This window comes from Anthonomus grandis, chromosome 2 (genome assembly GCF_022605725.1).
Source record: "Anthonomus grandis grandis chromosome 2, icAntGran1.3, whole genome shotgun sequence".
Lineage (NCBI taxonomy): Eukaryota > Metazoa > Arthropoda > Insecta > Coleoptera > Curculionidae > Anthonomus > Anthonomus grandis.
In genome coordinates this window covers 32,471,928-32,493,415 of record NC_065547.1, presented here as the reverse complement: position 1 = coordinate 32,493,415, position 21,488 = coordinate 32,471,928, and the positions used below count along the sequence as shown (strand labels likewise).

General features: G+C 33.1%; 3 protein-coding genes across 3 annotated transcripts in view; 2 read left to right on the top strand and 1 right to left on the bottom strand.

Annotated features, from left to right (window-relative positions):
- Positions 1 to 1,378: 1,378 nt before the first annotated feature.
- Positions 1,379 to 2,113, bottom strand: LOC126750556 (39S ribosomal protein L23, mitochondrial). The gene is made up of 3 exons (XM_050460198.1): positions 1,980 to 2,113; positions 1,643 to 1,922; positions 1,379 to 1,590 (listed from the first exon to the last, which is right to left on the bottom strand). Exons 1-3 carry the CDS (start codon positions 1,991 to 1,993, stop codon positions 1,432 to 1,434), a joined length of 453 nt encoding a protein of 150 aa, XP_050316155.1. The 5' UTR covers positions 1,994 to 2,113; the 3' UTR covers positions 1,379 to 1,431.
- A 4,700-nt stretch (positions 2,114 to 6,813) lies between these two features.
- On the top strand, positions 6,814 to 8,744 carry LOC126750555 (uncharacterized). Its single transcript, XM_050460197.1, has 4 exons — positions 6,814 to 7,184; positions 7,283 to 7,456; positions 7,535 to 7,711; positions 8,209 to 8,744. The coding sequence occupies exons 1-4, from the start codon at positions 6,966 to 6,968 to the stop codon at positions 8,431 to 8,433; spliced, it is 795 nt and encodes a 264-aa protein (XP_050316154.1). The 5' UTR covers positions 6,814 to 6,965; the 3' UTR covers positions 8,434 to 8,744.
- Positions 8,745 to 13,887: 5,143 nt separating this feature from the next.
- The window catches only part of LOC126750690 (E3 ubiquitin-protein ligase TRIM33), an 88,453-nt gene continuing 80,852 nt past the window's right edge, over positions 13,888 to 21,488 (top strand). Inside the window, exons 1-3 of the mRNA XM_050460386.1 lie at positions 13,888 to 14,598; positions 19,843 to 20,065; positions 20,420 to 20,788. Coding sequence (XP_050316343.1) covers positions 14,127 to 14,598; positions 19,843 to 20,065; positions 20,420 to 20,788 — 1,064 coding nt within the window. The 5' untranslated portion in view covers positions 13,888 to 14,126. The remainder of the gene's footprint in view (positions 14,599 to 19,842; positions 20,066 to 20,419; positions 20,789 to 21,488) is intronic.

Here is a 21,488-nt window from a genome sequence, read left to right as displayed (position 1 = left end):
TTCTGATTACATTAGAGCTGAGGTTTTCAAGGACTTTAAGCTTTTCTCTGGATGGTGTGTTTCAAACATGGTTGTGTTTAATGTGGGTAAAACCTCTATTCTGAAATTTAAGTATCACATCCAAGTCATGATGTTTAGTGAAGATTACCCCTTGAAAAATAAAGAAAACTGCATGTTCCTTGGTATTACTATTGATGGCCGCCTTCGATTCAAAGATTATATCCTTAACCTTGCATCAAAATTATCCTTTGAATATTTTGCAGTAAGAATAGCAATAAGACATGAGCTGGGAGGAGTGGTAGCACCTTCAGTCTACTTTTCCCTTATTGGGTCTCATATTCCTAGTGGTAAGCCTTTTTTGGGGCTTAAGCAAGGTTAGTGAAAATTTTTTTTAGTTAGAAAAAAGCAGTTAGATATCTATGTTTCACTGGGTTAAGAGATTCTTGTAAACCAACCTCTTTTCAAACCTATAAACTCTATTTTATCTTGGGATCAGCTACTCTTATTCATAAATATCCTAAACCTTTCTCAAACACTGGTTATATGGATGATTTTCCCCTACTAATCCCTAAATCCTCCCTTACCAGAAAGTCACTCATATATTATTTATACCTTAGTAAAAAAATTTACAATTGTGTTCCTTTACCTATTGGACAAACATTAGATATTAAAGTTATACTCTATAATATGATAAAAATTCATCAATTATTTTGACAGACACATAAAAATATTACTCTTCTTTTGTTCCTCAGCATAAAGAAAACTCTATAAAGAATTCAATATTCAAAGATAAATAAGTGCTGGATAATGTATATTAGAGAAAAGGGGAACAACATTGTGACACTGCTCTATTGCATTGTTAATTTCACCCACCCAAGGAATTTTTACCCATTGTCAAAAAATATCTACATCATAAATATTTACATATTAATAATAGATTATGCTTTAAATTAAAAACAATATTGCCCTTTATGAACTCTTTACGAGTTCTTTTAATGTACTTCTTTAGAGTAAAGGTACTTATCTAATAAAGAGCATTTGTATGGAAATAATAGTTATTTATGTAACAAGTGTGTAAAATGATCCTTTTTTTATGAATGGGAAACTTGTCTCACCTACGGCTCATGGGACAATTCGCATGAATAAAAAAATGGGATTTTACACAGGTGTAACATACAAAATTTTTCTGCTACAGAAGAAAACAAAAAAAAATATATCAAATTACTTTACGCACTTAATCAACTTTATGGTTAAAAAAAGTCAAACCATTTGTTGACAACTTATAAATTAAATGTCAAATTACTTTTTACACACTAGTGCATAAAAAGTAAAAAATATAAATTATATAAAAAACACACTTTCAATGAAATATCATAAAAAGGTTTTATAATCAATTTATTTCTACATTACCCTACCTAACTTAAAAAATAACTAAATGGTAAACCACCCGGGCATCCCTGGCCTATTCTTATTCTTGTCCAAGTAATCCCGAAAACCTTCCTTAGACTGTTTTAATGAATTTTCATATTCCTGTTTCTCTTCATCCCTCTTTGGAAAAACATCTGGGAAGGTAAATTCCTCCCCCTTGGGCTATAAATTCAACCCTTAGAACTACAATCAAATCTTTTTAACATGTACATACCAATGTTACATAAGCATATTTAATGTCGTCATCTTTAATAATATTCCCTTTTTTATGGTCTCTCCTGGTTTTACCCAATGCTATCCTCGTTCGTATGTCCACTGTTTTTACATTATAAATTTTCTCTAAATAATTTCGAATGTCATATCGGGTCATTTCCATAGAGCAGGAGAATTGCACTATGTTGGGAGGCTGTCGCTCGGTCGGCCTTACTAGTTTCATCCAGAAATTGGGGAGAAACACCCTTAGTTGAGGACCCCCTTTTTGATATATCGGATACCTAAAAAAAATTATCGCAAAGAGTTTGAATTACGGAGATTTTTATTAAAACGTTTACCATCTGGTTGACATGATGGAATTGGAAGATTCTTATTAAATTTTAAACAAACTTGAGGGAAACGTGTGATTTGTTTACAGTTTAGATGGATCAGCTGTTAAAAATGACGGCTAACGTGTTTATTGACAAGTGACAAGTATTTTTGACAACCGAAAAGGTACAGCCTGTCCAAGCGTTAAGCCATATTTTAGCGAGTAAGCGCCTTACTCGGTTGCCTTACGATATCTTAAGAGTTACGTCATCATATGGTTGCGCTCGAATGACATCATGTCTAACAGCTGTCAGATTCTAAATATTACCTATACCTTTCATCGGTATTGCATTCGTTTTGAAGACTGACCTAAACCATGAAAACACCCATTTATCTAAGTTTTCAAAACGTTATGAGTCTAAATCCGATCTCATACATTTTTAGGATCAGATCTAGATCGTAACAAAATACAAATTAATTTTGCCATAAAAACGTTTATAACGGGCAGACATTTGCCCAAGAGGAAAATGGAAATACAATAAACAAAAAAGTTACTGGCGTAAACATAACTTATATTTTCTTCCACAGAAATAAACACAAACTAATCATAAATCAATCTAAAAAAATATCCGTGCAACCTCACCTTTACTTTCTTCACTGTATTTTTTGCAAATCTATTTGCTCTTTTAATAATTTATTCTTTTCTGCATTTTTATTTGGATTGGATGTCTTAACTGTCTCGTATACATTAAAATAAATTAAAACTAATATTAAGAAATATAATGCTTTCCAATTCTAAAAAAATATAAAAAAATTGATATCAATATTTATATTTTATTATTGTTTGTATAGCTTCCCTTTGACTTTGACATATCGAGTTTAAATATGGTTTAGGGCCAGTATTATAAACCTATTTTGACAGATAACTTAAAGTTAACTTGTGGAATAACGTCACATGTCACAGTTAACTTCAAAATGTAAAAGTTAACTTTATCGGGTGGATGGGTTATCAGTTAAAGTTAACTTTATACAAAATCCTGGTTTTTGACATATATTCTGTCAATAATTTTGAATATAACCTAACATCAAAAAAGCGACATATAGATGGAGGTAAAAAAACAAAATTATCTCCTCGAGACTACCGGAATATCAAGCATCTAATATGTCATATCAAACGCCACCATTTTTCATAGTTCTTTAGCTTGTAGAGGCTTTCTTTCTAGAAGTGTATCTACGGCCAAGCCAAGCTAAAATAAAAAACACGAAAAATTCATCTTTAGACAGTAGCTTTAGGCCCTAATAACGTCTTAAAGTCGAAGAAGAAGAAATGGGACGATTATAAAACTGACATTTTATGGCTGAAGATAACTTTTTAAAAATATTTATAATACCGGCCTTTAGTCTGGTAAGAGCCAACGGTTACTGTCAAAAATGTCAAATGACGTCACGGTTAAGGCTATCGCTTAGATGGGATGTTTTAATATTGCAATCGATCGGTTATTTGTTTACATGTATATTCTGTGCCGCTCTATTGTGTACATGGATGTTGTTCTTAAAACTTACCTAATCTTTTGGCCGAAGTTTGAACAAAACGCACTTGTGATTTTTGTATATTTTGCCAAATATATATAATATTATAGTAGTAGTATTTGTTTGTTTATACAAATCGGTTAAACCGATGACGTCATTTAACGTCTCTCGGTAAATACCAAATTTCGCTTGTATGAAGCGGTACTTATTACTTTTGGTGTTATCCACCCCTCGCTTGGACAGGCTAGTAGTGACCTAACATCGAATTACAGGGATCCACAAACTTATAAATATAACTGGACTGCTAATGCAAATGGCCACAATGACCAAAAATGACCGCTACCAGGTGGCCCCCAGTTTTTGTAGTGGTTGTGTCATTTTCATGTTGGTCATTCTGAACATTTTTAGTGTCACGAACAAAAGATATATTAAGGCCGATTTACAGGATGCCAGTAACTGGCGCCAGTCTCACTGGTCACTGGCAAGCCAGTTTTTTACTGGCCAAGTGTTGTACCTAAAGTTGTTTACACGATGTCAGTAAGTTCAAGTCAGTTGTGAATTTGTACTGTGTTGTTTTTAAAAATGAATTCGAAAAAAATTGAACTTTTGAAAAAAAGATTAATAAGAACCGTGATTATGTTATAAAAGATGAATTGACTAATGTGTTAGATGAAGAATTGAAAAAAAAGAAGCGACTATGGGTGAGAAAATGGATCAGTGAGAGATCAATAATAGGAGGTTTGGCTTTGCTGTTAAAACAGCTTAGATTAGAAGATCCCTCTGAGTACAGATTGGCGTTACGACTTACAGCCGAACATTTTGACGAGTTACTTTCTCTCATAGAACACCCTATTTAGCGTCAAGACACCATAATGAGAGATGCACTACCCGCAAAAATAAAGTTAGAAATAACGTTGACATATTTAGCTACAGGAATGTCTTACCGAAGCATAAGTCACTTTTATCGTGTTTCCAAATCTGCTATATCACAGTTAATACCAGAAGTGTGAGAATTTTTAGAGCATTAAAACAATTTATTAAGGTAAAGTTTGTTTAATATATTCGGAATAATTTACATTTGATATTTTTCAAAGCAGTCGCTATTATATCACTGGCTTGTGTGCTTTCGTCCAGGCTATCATTATGATATGAAATTGGGGAAAAATCATCGTTGTAGTGAGAAGCCGAAGAAGAACTTGTAGTGCCTGTTGGTCTGATTTCTGTTGGGGGACAGTATAATGCTGGCTGGTAGCTCGACTGCTGATATTGGACGCTGGCATACGCTTGAGAGGGCATGTTTGATTGCACCGGTTGCCGAATATTAAAATATGCGGAATTAGGTTTCTTGGATTTTATATCAGCAAGTCTGCATTGAGTTAATATGCTCTGTATTTTTTCTTGAGCAATTATTGCTTGATCTTCGGATAATTTCTTTAATTGAGCTGATACACTCTTTCCAAATACGTCATGTTCTGTTTCTTCCATATTTTTATCTATATTTTTTAAATCCTCAATTAATAAAGACATTTGTGAGAGTTTGCTGCGCTTAGATTTTAGGGATGCTGTAGTAAGTGGCCGTTTTTCTGCGCTTGATTCATTCTCCGTGGGTGATGTTACTGCCAGAGCAACCTGACACCTATTTTCCGAGCTTGGTGAAACTGAACGTTCCATGTCGTTGATAGGGTTTTCTTCGACATTTTCTATGTTATCCTGCAAATAAAAGAACAAAATATATTAACAAAACTGTAATTTCAATAGGTTACAAAAAGAAAAAATATCTAATCATGTTATTTCATTTTTTAGATGCCAAATACAGAAGAGGAATGGAAAACCATTTAATACAAAATGGAATTTTCCAACCTGTTATTGTGTTATGGCTCAATAGATGGAAAACATGTAGAAATCAGAGCTCCCTCTAATAGTGGAAGTGAATTTTTTAACTATAAAAAAACAAGCAGCATCATATTGTTAGCTATTGTTGATTACAACTACTGTTTTTCATACATAAACGTTGGCGCAAGTGGCAATGCATCTGATGGTGGTGTTTTCAAAAACTGTTTAATTCACGAGCAACTAGAAAATGGCCTGTTACCTGAAGATGGAGTTATTGTTGGAGATGCAGCATTTCCGCTTAAGACATATTTATTAAAGCCATATCCAGGCGTTAACCTCAGTGCAGAAGAAAAAATATTTAATTACAGGCTATCACGTGCCAGACGTATAGTCGAAAACGCTTTTGGGATTTTAGTCAGTAGGTTTCGTATTTTTGAAAAGGCAATACCGACTAATTTGAATACGGTGAATGCAATCATTTTTGCAACTTGTGCACTACATAACTGGCTAAGAAAAAAATTAAAATCCTATATCACTGCAACTTGTATAGGTAGGGAAGATCAAGATGGAAATATTATACCAGGCTTATGGAGGCATGAAATAACTCCCTTAAAAAGTATCTCGAATCAAGGAAGTAATCATTCAGCAAATATTGCTAGGGAAAAGAGAGATAAATATAAGAATTTTCTTATGGACGACGGTAGTGTTCCGTGGCAATTTGGTCACATATAGTATTATAAAAATAGTAAATAATGTTAAACTAAACTTATAAATATACATATTATTTTTCTTACCGTTGTTCTTCGTCTTACTGCCACATTTTCGATAAAGGAATTTAATTCCTCAAACCATGTTACTCTCGGTATATAGACATTTCCCCCAGCGCCAGATCTAGTAGATTTCTCGATTTTATCGACTTCTAAATAGTAAGTATTTCTAATACTTTTTATCTTATTTTTTTATGTCCTCAATCTTAATACCTTTGATACTAATTTCGGTCCGAATTTGTTGAAGAGCCGATGGTCGGTTTTGTTTGTTTTTATATTCCTGGCATCGAATATTCCATAGGCATTCATGCTCTCTATACAGTTGAAAAAGCTTTAAAGTTTCAGCCGCACTAAACTTACGGGCCACTTTTTCAACACCCAGAAATAATCACAAAAAATAAACTAAATAATTCAACTTTCAAGACAGCCTTCATAAGTATGCTACTGACTGGCGGCAACGTGTTTAGACGCTGCCTAAGCACTGGCGCGGGTGTTGCGGAGCATGGAGGTGAAATCGAATGGCATGAAAAATAGGCGAAGCCTCTATTATCGCCAGTACAGTCGGCCAGCACTGGACTGGCACAGAATAGTGTCTACACGATACCTGCGCTGGCGTGCCAGTGAGACTGACGCTAGTCAGGCACGATAGGCATCGTGTAAATCGGCCTTTAAATAAACAAAAGTAATGAAGTGAACAACGCTGACGTTTGACATATTGTGATCTGTAGTGGAATTCTAATTCATGATTTCGTGACATCACGTAACGACTACGGACAATTTGCGATTCTAATTCGTTAAAGGCACTCGATACCTCTCGTTTTGAAATGTCAAATTAGTCGAGACCACCGGAGATCCCGATTATGGAAATCTAACCTCAATTTTTTGATGAGCGTCCGGCTTTTGCTTAAAAAAAACATGTCATTTAAAATTAATGAAAACCATTTACGAGTATTTGTGGAGTTTATGGAAGAAAACCCGGATTTAGCAAGAGGGAGGTTATCTTGCTCCAATGCAAAAGAACAATTTAAGAGATTATGGGCAAAACTGGCCAATAATCTAAATTCTCTTGGTTATGGGACTAGAACTATAGAAAAATGGCAAAGGGTAAGTTATATTACCAATATATTATATAATATATTATATACCAATCTTTACCAACAATTACCAGTTATAATAACTTATTTTCATTTTTACATTTTTAGACGTGGTCTGACTATAAACAGGGACTTAAGAGAAGAGCTGCAGATATAAAAAGGGAGCGAATGAAGACGGGGGGTGGGCCAGCATATCCTGATATGCTATCAGATACTGATCAAAGAGTTATCCTTATTTTGGGAAAAACATTTTTTGAAGGATGTGGAGTGGAGGAGAAGGGTGTAAGTTGCATTTTTTGGCTTAAGAAACAAAGGCATTATTATATTGTCCGATATTTTTGTATTGTATAATATTTTAAGTTTGCTCATGGAAAATATTATCCAGAGGAAGAACCCGTTAGTGGTCCATCGAGTGCTCCATCAAGTATAGTGGATGCTCGGTTCAATGGTAGTTTATACAATAGTGAATACACACAGCCCGGACCCTCAAATATTTCTATGCAGATTCCTACAGAAAATAAAGCATTAGAAGAACAAGTAAGTGCTCTTTGTTAACTTTTTATTGGTGTTAAAATACATACATAAGTATTTACATAAGTCAAGTAAAAAATAGATAAGACTACACTGTAAATTATAAAACCTTAAAATCACAATTAAAATTAAAACATATAATTAAAATATTAACATTAAAAGCAGTAACTTATTAGCTACCTACATAATATAATAATAATACTACACTTAAAAGACAAAACAAGAAAGCTCACAAGAGAAACCATTTACATACATTTAAGAGAAGTCATATACCACATTACATTTTGACATTCAGGAGTAAACAGTAACAAATTAAAACAGAAGACCTAATGTTGAAGGACGAAGGACCTGCCATATATGTAGGTAATGTCTGTTCAACGGACATTACCGAGGGTCGACCTTATATTGTTTTTCTCGGTAACTAGCTTACCATTTTTGGCAAAACTGATTCAAACATTATACTATCAGTTTTGTGAACAAAAAATTTTTTTGTTTATTTTTAGACCAACAAGCCACGACCACAAAAAAGGAGTATTTCACAACAGCTTCATGTAGTCGATCATGATTATTTAGTCACACCAAGAACTAAAAGGCAAAAGGTTACTCCCACAAATGAAATCTATTATCAAGAGACAATAAATCTATTAAAAAGTATCGACAGTCATTTAGAAACCCTAAATGAAAAATTAGGCGATATAACAGAGGCCATCAGACAGAGACACTCTTAAAGGAACTTTCACTTTTTAGGGATGATATTCGACCTAACTTTACTCTACAAGACGAAAGAACTTTACTCTATAACACAAGATGTCATTGTCACTACTAGTTGTAGTGACAATGACATCTTGTGTTCCTTTCTTAATAAAAGCAAACTATTATTGGTTATTTTTTTAGCTTTAGAATATTTTTTTTATTTAGAATGTTGTTTTTGTTTTTACGTTTCTAGCCGCAATAACATGTGTTCCTATAGAGTTAAGGTAAAGTATTAATGTGTATTTTTTCTGCTACAGAATATAAATAAATCATATTTGTTTTTGTAGGTCTTTTTTTATTAAGCAAAATTTAACTTTTAAAGCAAAAAAAAAAATTAAAAAAAGAAAAATAGCTTCAAAGTATGTGTTAAAAAAACAAGTAAGAAAATGTGCTAATCTTTATTTAAAAAGTAAAAAACAATAACAAAAAAAATGTAAAAAAAATTGAATCAAGATTATTATAAAACATCTAAAAAAATGTAAAAACCCTAATTAAATAAAACACAAAACAAACTTAAAAAAATTGTTTATTTATAAAAAACAGAAAATACTTTTGATTCAAACAGAACATTTTACCGCGTTTACCTAATCACTGGTGAAGAAAGACTTGACACTTAAATCACGAATTTAACTATACATGCTTTTACCTAACAAAATATGTATTGACCACATTTCTTCTCACCACTTCTCCTTCTCGAAGCCCAATATTAGGTAAATTTTGAATTGGTGGTAAAGCGTATTGTTGGCCACCTTCCTCCACAAATGGTTCACCTTCATACAGAATGTGCCTCTGTATGCATAAATTATGAAGAATGCAACAAGCATTCACCAGCTGTCCCACAAATGCTGGAGAATATCGGGCAACTCGTTCTCTTAAAAGGCACCTAAATCTTGCTTTTAGTACCCCAATGCATCTCTCCACACAGTTTCTTGCCATTATGTGAGATCTATTATATCGTGATTCTGGAGATCCCTCATTTGGATTAAGAAAAGGTATCATTAAAACAGGTTGCAAATGATACCCTGAATCTCCTAAAAGCCAGGTTCTTCTAAGCCCTGTATTGTATTGATTCATCAAAAAGTCTTTCACCCGGGAATTTCTCCATATAAATGAATCATGTGTTGCACCTGGATAGGTGGCATTTACTGATAGTATTTTTAAGGTTGCATCGCAAACTATTTGCACATTTAGGGAGTGAAATCCCTTCCTGTTAATAAAATTGTGTTCTTCAATGGTAGGTTTTAAAATGGCTATATGAGTGCCATCTATACACCCAATGACACCAGGAAATCCAAATTTTTCCATAAATTCTTCCTTTATTTGGTCCATTTCTCTTCTTGTAGTTGGAAAATGGATAAACTCATGTAAATGAACACATTGCATTGGTCACTTCATGAATACATCTATGAGCCATTGTTTGGCTGACACCCAAATTAAAGTCACCTCCAAGACTTCTTTGGTAACATCCAATGGCATAATACCGCAAAGCCACCAAAATTTTTGTCTGGATAGTTACTCCGGACTGATACTTGGGTTCTCGTAGGTGGGGTGTCAATCTATTACACAAAAAATTAAATAAATCTTTGTCCACTCTAAATAATTCTTTAAATCGCTCATCATTTAGGGTTGCCAGGTCCATTTCTTCTCGAATTCCCCTTCTCTTCATCCTCAGCCTCAAATTTGTCTCCCTGTGTTCTTCCTGGTCAACAATTGCGTGAAAAATCGGCAGCATTTTTTAAAACAAAAGAAGTAACAAAAAAAACTGCAATGTAGGTCAGTAAAGAAACAAAAATCTTTAAACATATAAAAAAGTGCAAAATTCAATAAAAACCATAAAAAAAGATATAAACAAACGTGAAGTTAGGCATCGCTACGGCTGAAAACGGTGCTACGAACGAGACCGAATTAGAATCACATTTCAGACGACACCGACATTTGTCACGAGCGGGAGGTCTCGTAACGTGACGTAACGACTGGCGAATCAGAATCCCGCTGCTGTCATGAACTTATATAAAAAGTCGTGACTCGTATAGTAGAGATGGGAATACCGGTTCATATTTTGTCGCGGTTCCTGTAGCGACAGTTCCAAAAAAATACCGCGATTTAGTAACCGATATTTTCCGTACGGAGAGACGGCTCACGGCGGCGCTGCCACGGACCGGCGACTGTCTCGTTAATTAATAAACTTGTCCTTGGCTCGTTTAGAACGTACTTAACAGAATCGGACCTGCTTGACGGGCGGTGTTAGGATCTAGTCTAAAGATAAAACAAAACAAAAACAACTAAAACTCTACTTGCCGGTTGCCAGATAATGCCGGAGCAATGAGCATAGACCTAATAGCATGGAATAGGAGAAAGATAGAATTAATTACTGCAAAGTCGGGCGCAAAGGCTTTGAAAACTTAAACTATAAACTATAGTGACGTTTTCCGCTTTTTTTAAGAATTTGTGTTTATTTTCTTAAATTTTGCGATATATAAGTCATAACATAATAGGCAATATTTATTATGTCTAACTGGCAATAAATTAAAAAGACATTTTAAGGACACATGTCTCGTATTTATTTTCAGTATAAGTGTAAAAAAAATATTTTTAAAATCATATTTTAAAGCAGTATCTAAATTTAAAGCTATTTAAAAACATTTGTATCTAAAATTCTTTTTATGAGCTTATTCTAGTTTAATAATTTTGACTAAAAATACCTTTATTACTATTACTAACATTCCATTTAAAACCATTTAACATCCCATTTAAAAGGTTGCATAATTTTTTTTGCCTCACTAGCATATTTATATTTATTGTATAGAGTTCAATGATGTCGATACCGCGATCCGCCATTCGACACTTGACAGAACCGCGATTTTGACGTATTTTTCCTACAAGGAAACTTTGGTGGCCCAGGCGCGAATCGACATCGTAGTTCCTTCGGTTCCATAGTAACTGGTTACTTCATAGTTGTGGAGCGCGACAATACGTTCTTAAAAAATACCGCGACAAAAATCGGGGTATTGAAATACCGGCCCATGTCTATCGTATAGTGTCGTGAACTTTTTTCAGTCATAAACAATGAAATCATATAAAAAATTGTAGTTTAAAAATTAAAGAAGGTACCTTAATGCCTTAAATTTATGTCCTTCAAATTTAATTTTGCAGGAGGATATTGTCCATGTCTGGAAAGCTATCCTCAAAAGTCTAAGGAGTATTGTAGGGCGCGAAAAGGCACTTTTCAGAATTTACCATTAATTCAATGGTCGAATTAACCCTTTATTCAAAAAAGGATTTTCCTAGAATTTTTCTGACAGTTTGCAGCTCTAATAATATCGATTTCTGTTTACCTTCATATTTTTAAATTTTTCAAAGCAAACCAAACAAACTATGGTAGTATTTTCCATGAAAATATTGAAAGATTGCCACTGTTGTGATGTTTAAGAAACTGAAAACCAAACAAAAACGACCCAGTTCCATTGTAAGGGTCTCAGTTTTTGTTGCTATCAGCTTGTGGCTTTTATAGTCGGCACCTTAGAACATTGAATGCATATACGTGTATTCAATGTTCTAAGGTCAGCACCAATAAACAAACAAAATTTAAAAAAAAAAAGAATAAAGTTTTATGTTATTCTTCTACTATTCTTATTCGACCATCAAAATAAAGTTAAAATATCAACAAAAAATCAAAATTGAGCAACAACAAATTTAACAACTACTAAGCCGTAAAAATGCAAAACTAGGTTAGGAATCCTAGGAAGAATCTATTTGACCGAGATTCCAACTTAAAATCTCGGTTAATCCTTGTCGGTCGCAACCAGCTGATTTCACCGGTTAATATTGAAACATGGGATTTTTTGTACCGGGTTAATTCTGAAACGCCTCGGTTATTGCCGGTGCAACCCGGTGTATCCACCGGTGAATTCTGAAAAGCGCCCAAACTAGTTGCCAGTAAATAGAAATTTCAACACATCTATACCATTTTTGTCTATACCTCTTCCATGTCCATTTCAGTTGAGTTGTTTAACTCATTAACCTGTAAAGCTTCTCTTTATCTCTCTTATAAATTACTAATTTTCCTTTTTATAATTTAATTTAAATAATAAAACGTATTTTATGTATGTATTGATTATCTCATTTGTGTTTTGTTATCTAAATCATAAAGTACATACTTCTTAGTTACATCATTTTATGTCGTTCATCCATCTGATCATTTTCAATGACATTGTTTTTAAACCATATTCTAAATTAAAACATATGTTGCAGAGATTAGAATTGGCAAAATGGGTATAATAAAAACCAAATGATAGGGTTTCAATAACCTTTGTACTTAATTTTAAAAATTTAAATGAAGTACATATTTTAAAGTGCATGCATCTATGCATGTAAGTTAATTGAGAATTCGTAATTTTTAACGACTTTCTTAAGCAAGTACAAGAAAAATATCAGAACTAATGCAACTATCTTAAACTAAATGTAATTTTCTATTTTGTTTTTTTAAACATAATCTTCCAGAACTTTAATTGTTTTGTTTCCCTACTATTGACTCCACTGAAATTTGTCAGAGTGACCAACATCGAAAGAACACAATCACGGAAAATGGCGGCCACCTAGTAGTGGTCATTTATTTTTCAATGGATTGGCAGTCGAGGTATATGTATAAGTCCATGATTGTATGTTATTTGGAGTATTGTAATGTTGATCTGTATAGTGTTGTTAGGTGATATATTGCAATCAATTAGTTTTTTAAAAGTAAGTAAGTTACTTTTGACTTACTACTGACGAGAGTAAGAGAAAAGTAGATTTCAGAAAATTCTGTTGTGTCACTGGATTATGGTCAATTTGCTTAGTTACCATTTATACTTTAATTCGTAAAGTCTCAAAATTAGGAACTTCCAAATACAAAAATTATAACCGATTCCAAGCGGTCTATCGGTAATTACCGTTCCTAAATGGTATTAACCAAACACGTCCAAGCGGTTATAGTTATAACCGTGTTGAGATACGTGACGTCACCAATTAGCCCTTTATACGTCATCAATTTGGAACAGTAATTACCCACGTCCGGAGCTGTTTTCTAAAATGTCTTGTCTAAATGCTTTCTAAATGTCAAATGTCAAAGATATTGAAATAAGTGCGGGAAAAAATAAAAACATACAACAAATTTTCTTTTTAAAGATCACATTACTGGCCTCTGGGGTATTATTTACAAACAAACAAAATGATGACAGCGACAACTGACAAATTACGAAGTTTCTTCAACCAAACACGTCCAAGCGGACACGATTGGTTATGTTTTAAAGGGACTGTTCAAGGTTAACCAAGGGCTTAACCGCGGTTAAAACCGATAGATCGCTTGGAATCGGTTTATATTTTGGTTTATTCTAACCTATAAAATTTTACTCATATTCAATACACCTGTCATTCTCGTAACCAGTCAACGTCAATGTCGTCAATGGATAAAAAGTCAAGTGTCAACCGTGTCCAAGCGTAAATAAATTATTGTAAAATAATTATGAAAATGGACCTATAAATACAATTTTTCCCCTTTAAAACGTTAATAACCGAGTTTTTTAGTGGTAAAACAATGCGCCCCATACCGGAGGCCGTATTTTAGGTGGCACCCCGTCAATTTTTAGTGATAATTACGAAATTACCTCGGGCTTGTGAAAGCACAACAGGCATGGCTGATTCAAAAGAGTTTCTACACGACCCCAATTTACTGACCGAGTTAACGGCTCCCCCCGATCCCATTTTGGGGGATCATTTGTTTCCTCCCGAAACTGACAATATGCAGATGCTCGACAGTTTTTTGAATAATGAATCTCTGGATACTGGAGAGGCCCCCTCTGCTGATGCTCTCAATGAAGTCCTAAATGAGCCTCTCACCGAAAGTGATCCGATGGGTTCTTCCCCCATGGCAACGGAAGAAAAGGAACCAGAAAAGGAGCTAAGTTGTAACTCAAACTCTAGTGAAGAACACCATGTTGAAAGTCCCACTGCTACTGCTGAGGGGTTTGCTTTTAAGTGCATTTATTGTGACAGAGCTTTGACTGCTGCAGATAATCCTAAATTGTTGGAATGTTTGCATAATTCTTGTACAAATTGTATTAATAGCAAGTTGTTTGAGAATAATGAATCTTCAGGCAGTTCTGGTAAGATATCACTTTAATGTCCACCTTTACAAGATCATATTTTAGAAACATAAAAAACCATAACAATCAAAAGAGATTTCTCTATAATATTATATTAACATCTCCTGTAATATATTAACAGGCATTTAAATGAATTAATTTCAATTGAGTGTCATCTATTTGTTTAGTGCACTTGGGACTGTTTTAGTCAATAACTGTTTTTAAATAATATGTTATTCAATCATCTTAAATGTTAAGCAGATCTTAAACTACCTATATTGCCCTTAAAATGTGTAATATTTACATTAGAAAACTCAAAGAGAACCATTGGCATATAATTTGATCTGTCCATCTAACAATTTGTCAATATAAAATTTTATGTGTTTAATATTATAATGTTTAGACTTTTAAGCAATGCATAACATCCAACACTTAGGATTGTAAAAGTCTTTGTGAAAAAAAAATTTTGGTAAAATCATCTCTTAGCTGTTCTAAAAAAGTAAAATACCCAAGAATAATAATTATTTATGCCAAATATTGTTGATGCAGAAGTCAAGATTGTCTTTCTTCAAGGGTGAGGGTTTGTGGTTTGACCACTATTAGAATAATTTTATAATAAAAAGTTATTGCATCTTGTTGACAAAGCATAGTAATATCTAACATAATATCTAAATTAACATTATTTATTCCTGTTCATATGTTACAAAATACTTGCACAAGTCAATAATAGTTTAGTATATCAAAATGTGCAAGTAGGTACTTTTACAAGTTAAACAAATTTTGTTTTGATTAATTAATGATTACTTAGGAGCAAAATAAATATTCCCAAAATAAAAGGATAAATAAAAATCTGTCTTTATTCTACGAAAATAAATGTACCTACATATTTAATATACGTTAAAACCACACATTATTTATAAGAAGTTTTATGGACTTTGTCTATCACTTTGTGGTGACTGGTGTCTGTATTTTAATTATCAAATATATGCAAAGAAAATATTATTTTATATTTTCCCTAAGTTAATTGTATAAATGCTTGCAAATATTCCTATTTGAAATTCTATATGTATATAAATTTAAATTAAATTTGAGAATTTGTTATTTTTAAAATCTGGAGGAATTTTTAAAATATATTCAGGGAATACACTTTTCTGCTGATCCACTGCTGTGTAATGCATTCATTTCAGTGACCAAGACTGGCCATTTATTTTGCACTGCCCTTAAAATTTATTTATTTTTATTTTATTAAATTTACGGGAATCCCCATTTTACAAAATAAATGTCCAAATAGATTATTACGTAATAGATAACTTAACCTAGTGAGTTGATACAATGTAAATAAATATATATATATATCTAAGAACTGAGTTGACACCATTACAGCAATAGTCTGCTCAGGCTATTCTTAAAAACGGACAGTGAAATACTACATAAATCAATGTTATGAGCGTTTAAGACACTCAGAGATCTATCGATAGGAGAATGACGGCCATATTATTCAGTTCTGTGCATAGGAACATGATAAAGGTCAAAATTGCGTAGAGTTCTATTTGGAACATTGAGACCTACTTTAGGAAGAAGGTCAGGAGCATTAATCATGCCATTAACCAGCTTAAAGACAAAACAAAGATCAGCGTTCACACCCCTTTTGGCCAATGTATCCAGGTTAAGTCTTACTCTCATGTCCTCATGATGGTACTCATCAAAGCTAATGCCCACTCTAAATGCAGCACACTGTAAAAATCCATCTTGCACTTTCTCAATCATATCTATTGAATTCTGATATAGAGGAGACCACACTACTGAAGAGAATTCAAGATTAGATCTAACCAGTGAGACATAGAGGAGTCTATATATAGGCTTGCAGAGAGAGATGTGAACTTTACCTGTTTACAGCACCAGTTACACACTCTTAGTCCCTTTAAAGTTATTTTAGAGATGTGATGAACAAATCTCAGATGCTCATCGAACAACACCCCCAAATCCTACTAGTGACTACATTCACATACTGCAAGGACTTACCAAGGATTCTATGTGTAGAATTGAATCTCTTCGAACCTCTATGAAATGATATGTAGCAACACTTGGAAATATAGAGCCTCAATCCGTTCATCACTGATTTGATCACAGTAAAAATATCATTCATAAATAGATTGGACAGCAAAGGGGCACAGTGAGACCCTGAGGAACCCCTGAGACTACATTAGTAGGTGCAGAAGTAGAAGAAGTGTTTCAGTGCAGAAGTTCTTCCTATCAGAAAACTCTTTAGCCATTTTAAGAGGGAGTCATGAAAACCAGCACTTTCCAACTTGGCCAGCAAGAGACCAAAGTTCACCCTGTCGAAGGCCTTGGAGAAGTCGGCATACACCGCATCAGTCTGAACCCCCCCTCTCCAAAGCCCCCAACAGGTCACACTTGTATTGAATCAAACTGCTGGTTGTGGATTTCCCAGAAGAGAATCCTGACTGTTTTTCACTAATGTTTCCTTTGGATTGCCATGTTAGCTGACCGCAAACCAAACTATCAAACAATTTGGCCAATGAGTTTTGAATACATACTCCATGATAATTGGCAATATCCCCCCTATTGCCAGCCTTAAATATTGGCATGATGAAACTGTGCTTCCAAGCTTCTGGGAAGGTAGAGTCCTGTAAAGACATATTAAAGATCATCATCAAAATTGAGTAATTTTTTGAATTTATTAGATTTATGCAAATTTTCTTGTCACTGAGACCTCTGTAAGTAGATTTGATATACAAATTGTCTATATATGCTGAAAATTATTGTGTTAGACTATGCCTTAATATATAAAGTTTGTACCTGAGTTTTCTATAAGGTTCAAGGTTCTTACTTTAGCTACTGATCAATAAAAATGTCTAAATATTTTATTTCCTCCACTGCTTTTATTTGCGCACACTTACAATTTTGATTAATATCAACATTAATTAAATTACAAGACAGGTTACCACTAACCAAAACCCTTTAGTTTATTCTCGACATGTGTTTCGCTAATGATGTTAGCATCTTTGGGAGAAGATTAAAACTGCAGCTTTGCAGCTTTAAGTTCGAAATGACTCCCAGAAAACTGACAGATCTCTTATAGAGAATGTCTTATCACCTTTTATATATGATCCTATTCCACAAAATCTAGTCTCAGCTCTCTCTCCTGTGCTGCCATGGATCTAATTAGTGATTTCTCATATGAATCTACAGTGCAAGAAGCAGTTTGGCCATCAGTAAAGAAAGTGAATTTTGCAAGTTTTGTGATTTTTGAGTCCTTTTAGGAAGGTCAGTTATTTATTTATATTAAAAAAAAGGTAGGCCTCACACGAACAGAGTCATAAGCCTTGCTCAGATTACATAGCAAAACTGAATTGTAGTAAAATTTATGACATGATATCTGAGACAAGATTTAGGATGCCCTGGATAATATTCTTATGCTCTCTAATTTGGTTTTAGACCCAAGACTGAGAGAAAAGACTATTTGTGCCAAAGAGTTCTCTACTTTTTTAGATATTATAGGCAAAAGTGGCCTTTAATTTTCCGGTAATAGTGGATCACTCTTTTTAAAAATTGATACCATCATGGCCACTTTAAGAACTTCAGAAAAATATTATATTTAAAACAATTTTTATTAACTTAGTCAAGAGAATTATTAAGCCGTTTTTCATATTTTGTATTAATTTAGTGTTTAACCTCTATACATATATCACAGTTATCAAACATCTTATAATTAACAGTTACTTCAGAATAAGAAAATTGGAAGTATAGTTTTCTTTGTAACATAATCAAGTGTCATTATTATTTGAGCTTGGGATATTTGACATCTCTGAGCTATTTTGGGAAAAAAATTGTTAAACCCATTTGTTCTTATTTCAGCTTTTTTTATATCTTCTTTATAGAGCTTTTAGTAAATTTTGAGTTCTTATTCAGTTGATATAAGTTTGTGTTAATGGTTTAGCTCTTCCAAAAAGAGCAAGTGGTTCACCATTCTCTTAAAGTCTTTATTAAACCAGTTAATAGCATAAGAATGGCCATCACAAACAGTTTAGGTTTTTTCTGTAAATTGAGTAATTGCTGATAAGTAGGCATTTTCAAGCAATGATTTTAAATGCTGAAAGCTTCAATTGACGTCACCAATAAAATCCCTTGAAAGTGTATCCACAATGTTATAAAATTTATCAAGCCCTTCTGTGTAAGCTGTGTAAGTTATTGCATGTAAGAGCATTGCACTCACAAAGATATGGTCCAAACAATAATTGTCATCTTATACTTTTATAAAAGGTAAAAAACACGAAATCTACAGCATCACAAATACATTTAATAAAATAACGAAGGTTACATGTTTCGCTCGACTAGAGCATCATCAGACCTAAACAATAATTAAAATTATGTAACCCGAAAAAAGGAGAATTCAACAAAAACTTACCATAACATACACAAAACACCTAATATTTAAGTAAACAAAGATTACAATAAAGTGGCACTATCTATGTACAAAGAACTCAACTAAACAATCAAATCACTTTATATATTTTAGAAATCTAACCATCATTTAAGAGTCTAGAACTACTTGAGGTTATTAAAAACTAGGTGGCCATCAAAATCAAACCTTTCATTAACACAGGACAGATCTGGTCATCTTGTCGTTTGAAAATTATTTGTTTAATACTGAAGTTAATAACAACCTCTGGTTGATTTGTTTTAAAGTAAACAATACAGTCACCTTTAACCATAACTGACTTACCTGTATCCAGACCACCTAAAAGCCCCTCAACTGACTTCAAGAAGGTCTCATAATTTCCAAGTGGGCTGCGATATAATGCTATTATTGTCAAATATTATTATTAAAACTTTTTCATCAATATAGAACTATTATGACAAATAAAAATAGAAAATTCAAAGACAATTTTCAACAAAAATATATGTACCTCAGCAATAGAGAGTAATAATATTGGTCTGTCTTGGAACCCATTCCCTTTCATAGTTATATTAATAATTTGGTTTTTTCACAGGGTGGCTTGATAACCACTGTGTTATTTGCTGGTGACACTACATGGTAGCAAAGCTGTCACCCTATGGATTGTCTCTTCCTTCATGCATATAATAATCTGTTATTTATTTAGAGATGAATTTTCTCAATATTCCTACTTAGAATTATTTTTACTTTAGAAATACTTACTTGAAGACTGAAAAGCCTTATGATTATGTATTTTATGCAAATAAATAAATAATTGTAATTATTGAATTTGAAATAATTTTCAGCAAATCAAATTTCATGTCCCACCTGCAACATTCACTGTGACCCCACCAGAATCATAGAAAACCAATTCCTAATAGAACTAGCCAATAATGAGGAGAGCAACGCTTCAAAACAGACTACCACAGACCTAAAGTGTAGCAGCTGCAGTGATGAGGCACCCGCATCCAGTTACTGTGCCGATTGCTCGGAATTCATTTGTGACAATTGCGTTCAGGCACATCAGAGGTCTGTTTTAATTTAACTTATGAAACTTTATAAATTACTTTTATATTATATTGGGGGAAAATGAGAAGTATGAGCCACCTTTCACTCGTAATTATTTAAATTCCAAGTACCGGTCATGGTTTGAACTTATAAATAGGGATTCTAAAGGGAAATTTTATATTACAGAAGTAAACAGTTGAGGTTGAACTATGTTATTAAAACTCTAAATCTGTAAAACTTTATTTTATGAAATTAGTTCAACCTGTAACTCTTATTTTATTTATTTCAGGTGGTTTAATCTTTCATAAATATAGTTATAGACAGTCATATCTCACTACTCTACTACAAGAATGTACTAGTTTTATATATTTTTAGGCTAAAAATCACAAAAGACCATACAATCAAATCCAAAGAGGATGGTATAAATGAACTGAACGCCCTCCATAATGGGGCTGCCAACTTGTTCTGTTCAGTTCATCCTCACGAGAAATTATCCCTGTTTTGCGAGACTTGCGATAAACTCACGTGTAGAGATTGCCAGCTTATAGAGCATAGGGAGCACAAGTATAAGTTCACTAATGAAATTGCCTCGGAGGCCAAGAAGTATATTTCCGATATGCTTAAGGATGTTGGGTATAAGAGAGCTTTACTCACTAGTGCAATGAAGGTGATCGATGACAGGCAGAATTTGATTACTGAGAAGAAACAGGCTTTGGTTAAGGAGATTACTCAATTGGTGGTGAAGTAAGTAGAGGATTTCTTTAAAATTTTTGGTGTGTAATGGGAATGTTTAATAATATTTGTATTATTTTATAATATTGTTACACATTATTGTGTTTATTATTATAATAAGAAATGCTTTTTTTGGAATAAGAAATTTGTGGTTGGAATTAAGTATCAGAACTATTTATATTCTGGATTTTAAAGTATTTGGGATTTGTTCTATAGTATAATTATCATGTTAAATATTTTCATACTACCTTAGCATGAAAAATATCAACATTATTTTTTATCGGATTTTAAATGAAAAACTGTTGATTTATTTATTTATTTATTTACGGGATGTCCGCATTTCGAATGAAGTTATTATTTGGCATGAAGTTAGAAAATATGTCTTAAATATTTCTAAAACAATCAAATTTGCTAATCGAATCTACTTTAATAACCACTTTAATTACATTAAGTCACAAAACAGCTTTACCACTAACCAAACGTCTTTATTTTCATTCTCGACACGTGTTTCGTTAACGATGTTTGAGAGAAGGTTTTTCTGTTTGCCCTATGTATTTCTTATGATAATATTTACAACTAATTTCATAGATTCCAGACTTTTTATTGGTCTTCATTTTATCTTTTTGGGTATCCTAAAAGATTTCTTAACTGGGCTAAACTTTAATAGGCCATTCTTAGACCTAAATCTTTACAAACCCTATCAAAGGCTTTT

What these genes read in the sequence shown, in the direction of transcription:
- LOC126750556 (XM_050460198.1), bottom strand. An exon ending in AATATGCTTATGTAACATTG is followed by an intron (nt 1,591 to 1,642) that starts GTATGTACATGT and finishes TTGAATTTATAG; the next exon opens with CCCAAGGGGGAGGAATTTAC.
- LOC126750555 (XM_050460197.1), top strand. Translation starts at nt 6,966, where the DNA reads ATGAGCGTCCGGCTTTTGCTTAAAAAAAACATGTCATTTAAAATTAAT. An exon ending in CTATAGAAAAATGGCAAAGG is followed by an intron (nt 7,185 to 7,282) that starts GTAAGTTATATT and finishes TTACATTTTTAG; the next exon opens with ACGTGGTCTGACTATAAACA. An exon ending in GTGGAGTGGAGGAGAAGGGT is followed by an intron (nt 7,457 to 7,534) that starts GTAAGTTGCATT and finishes TAATATTTTAAG; the next exon opens with TTTGCTCATGGAAAATATTA.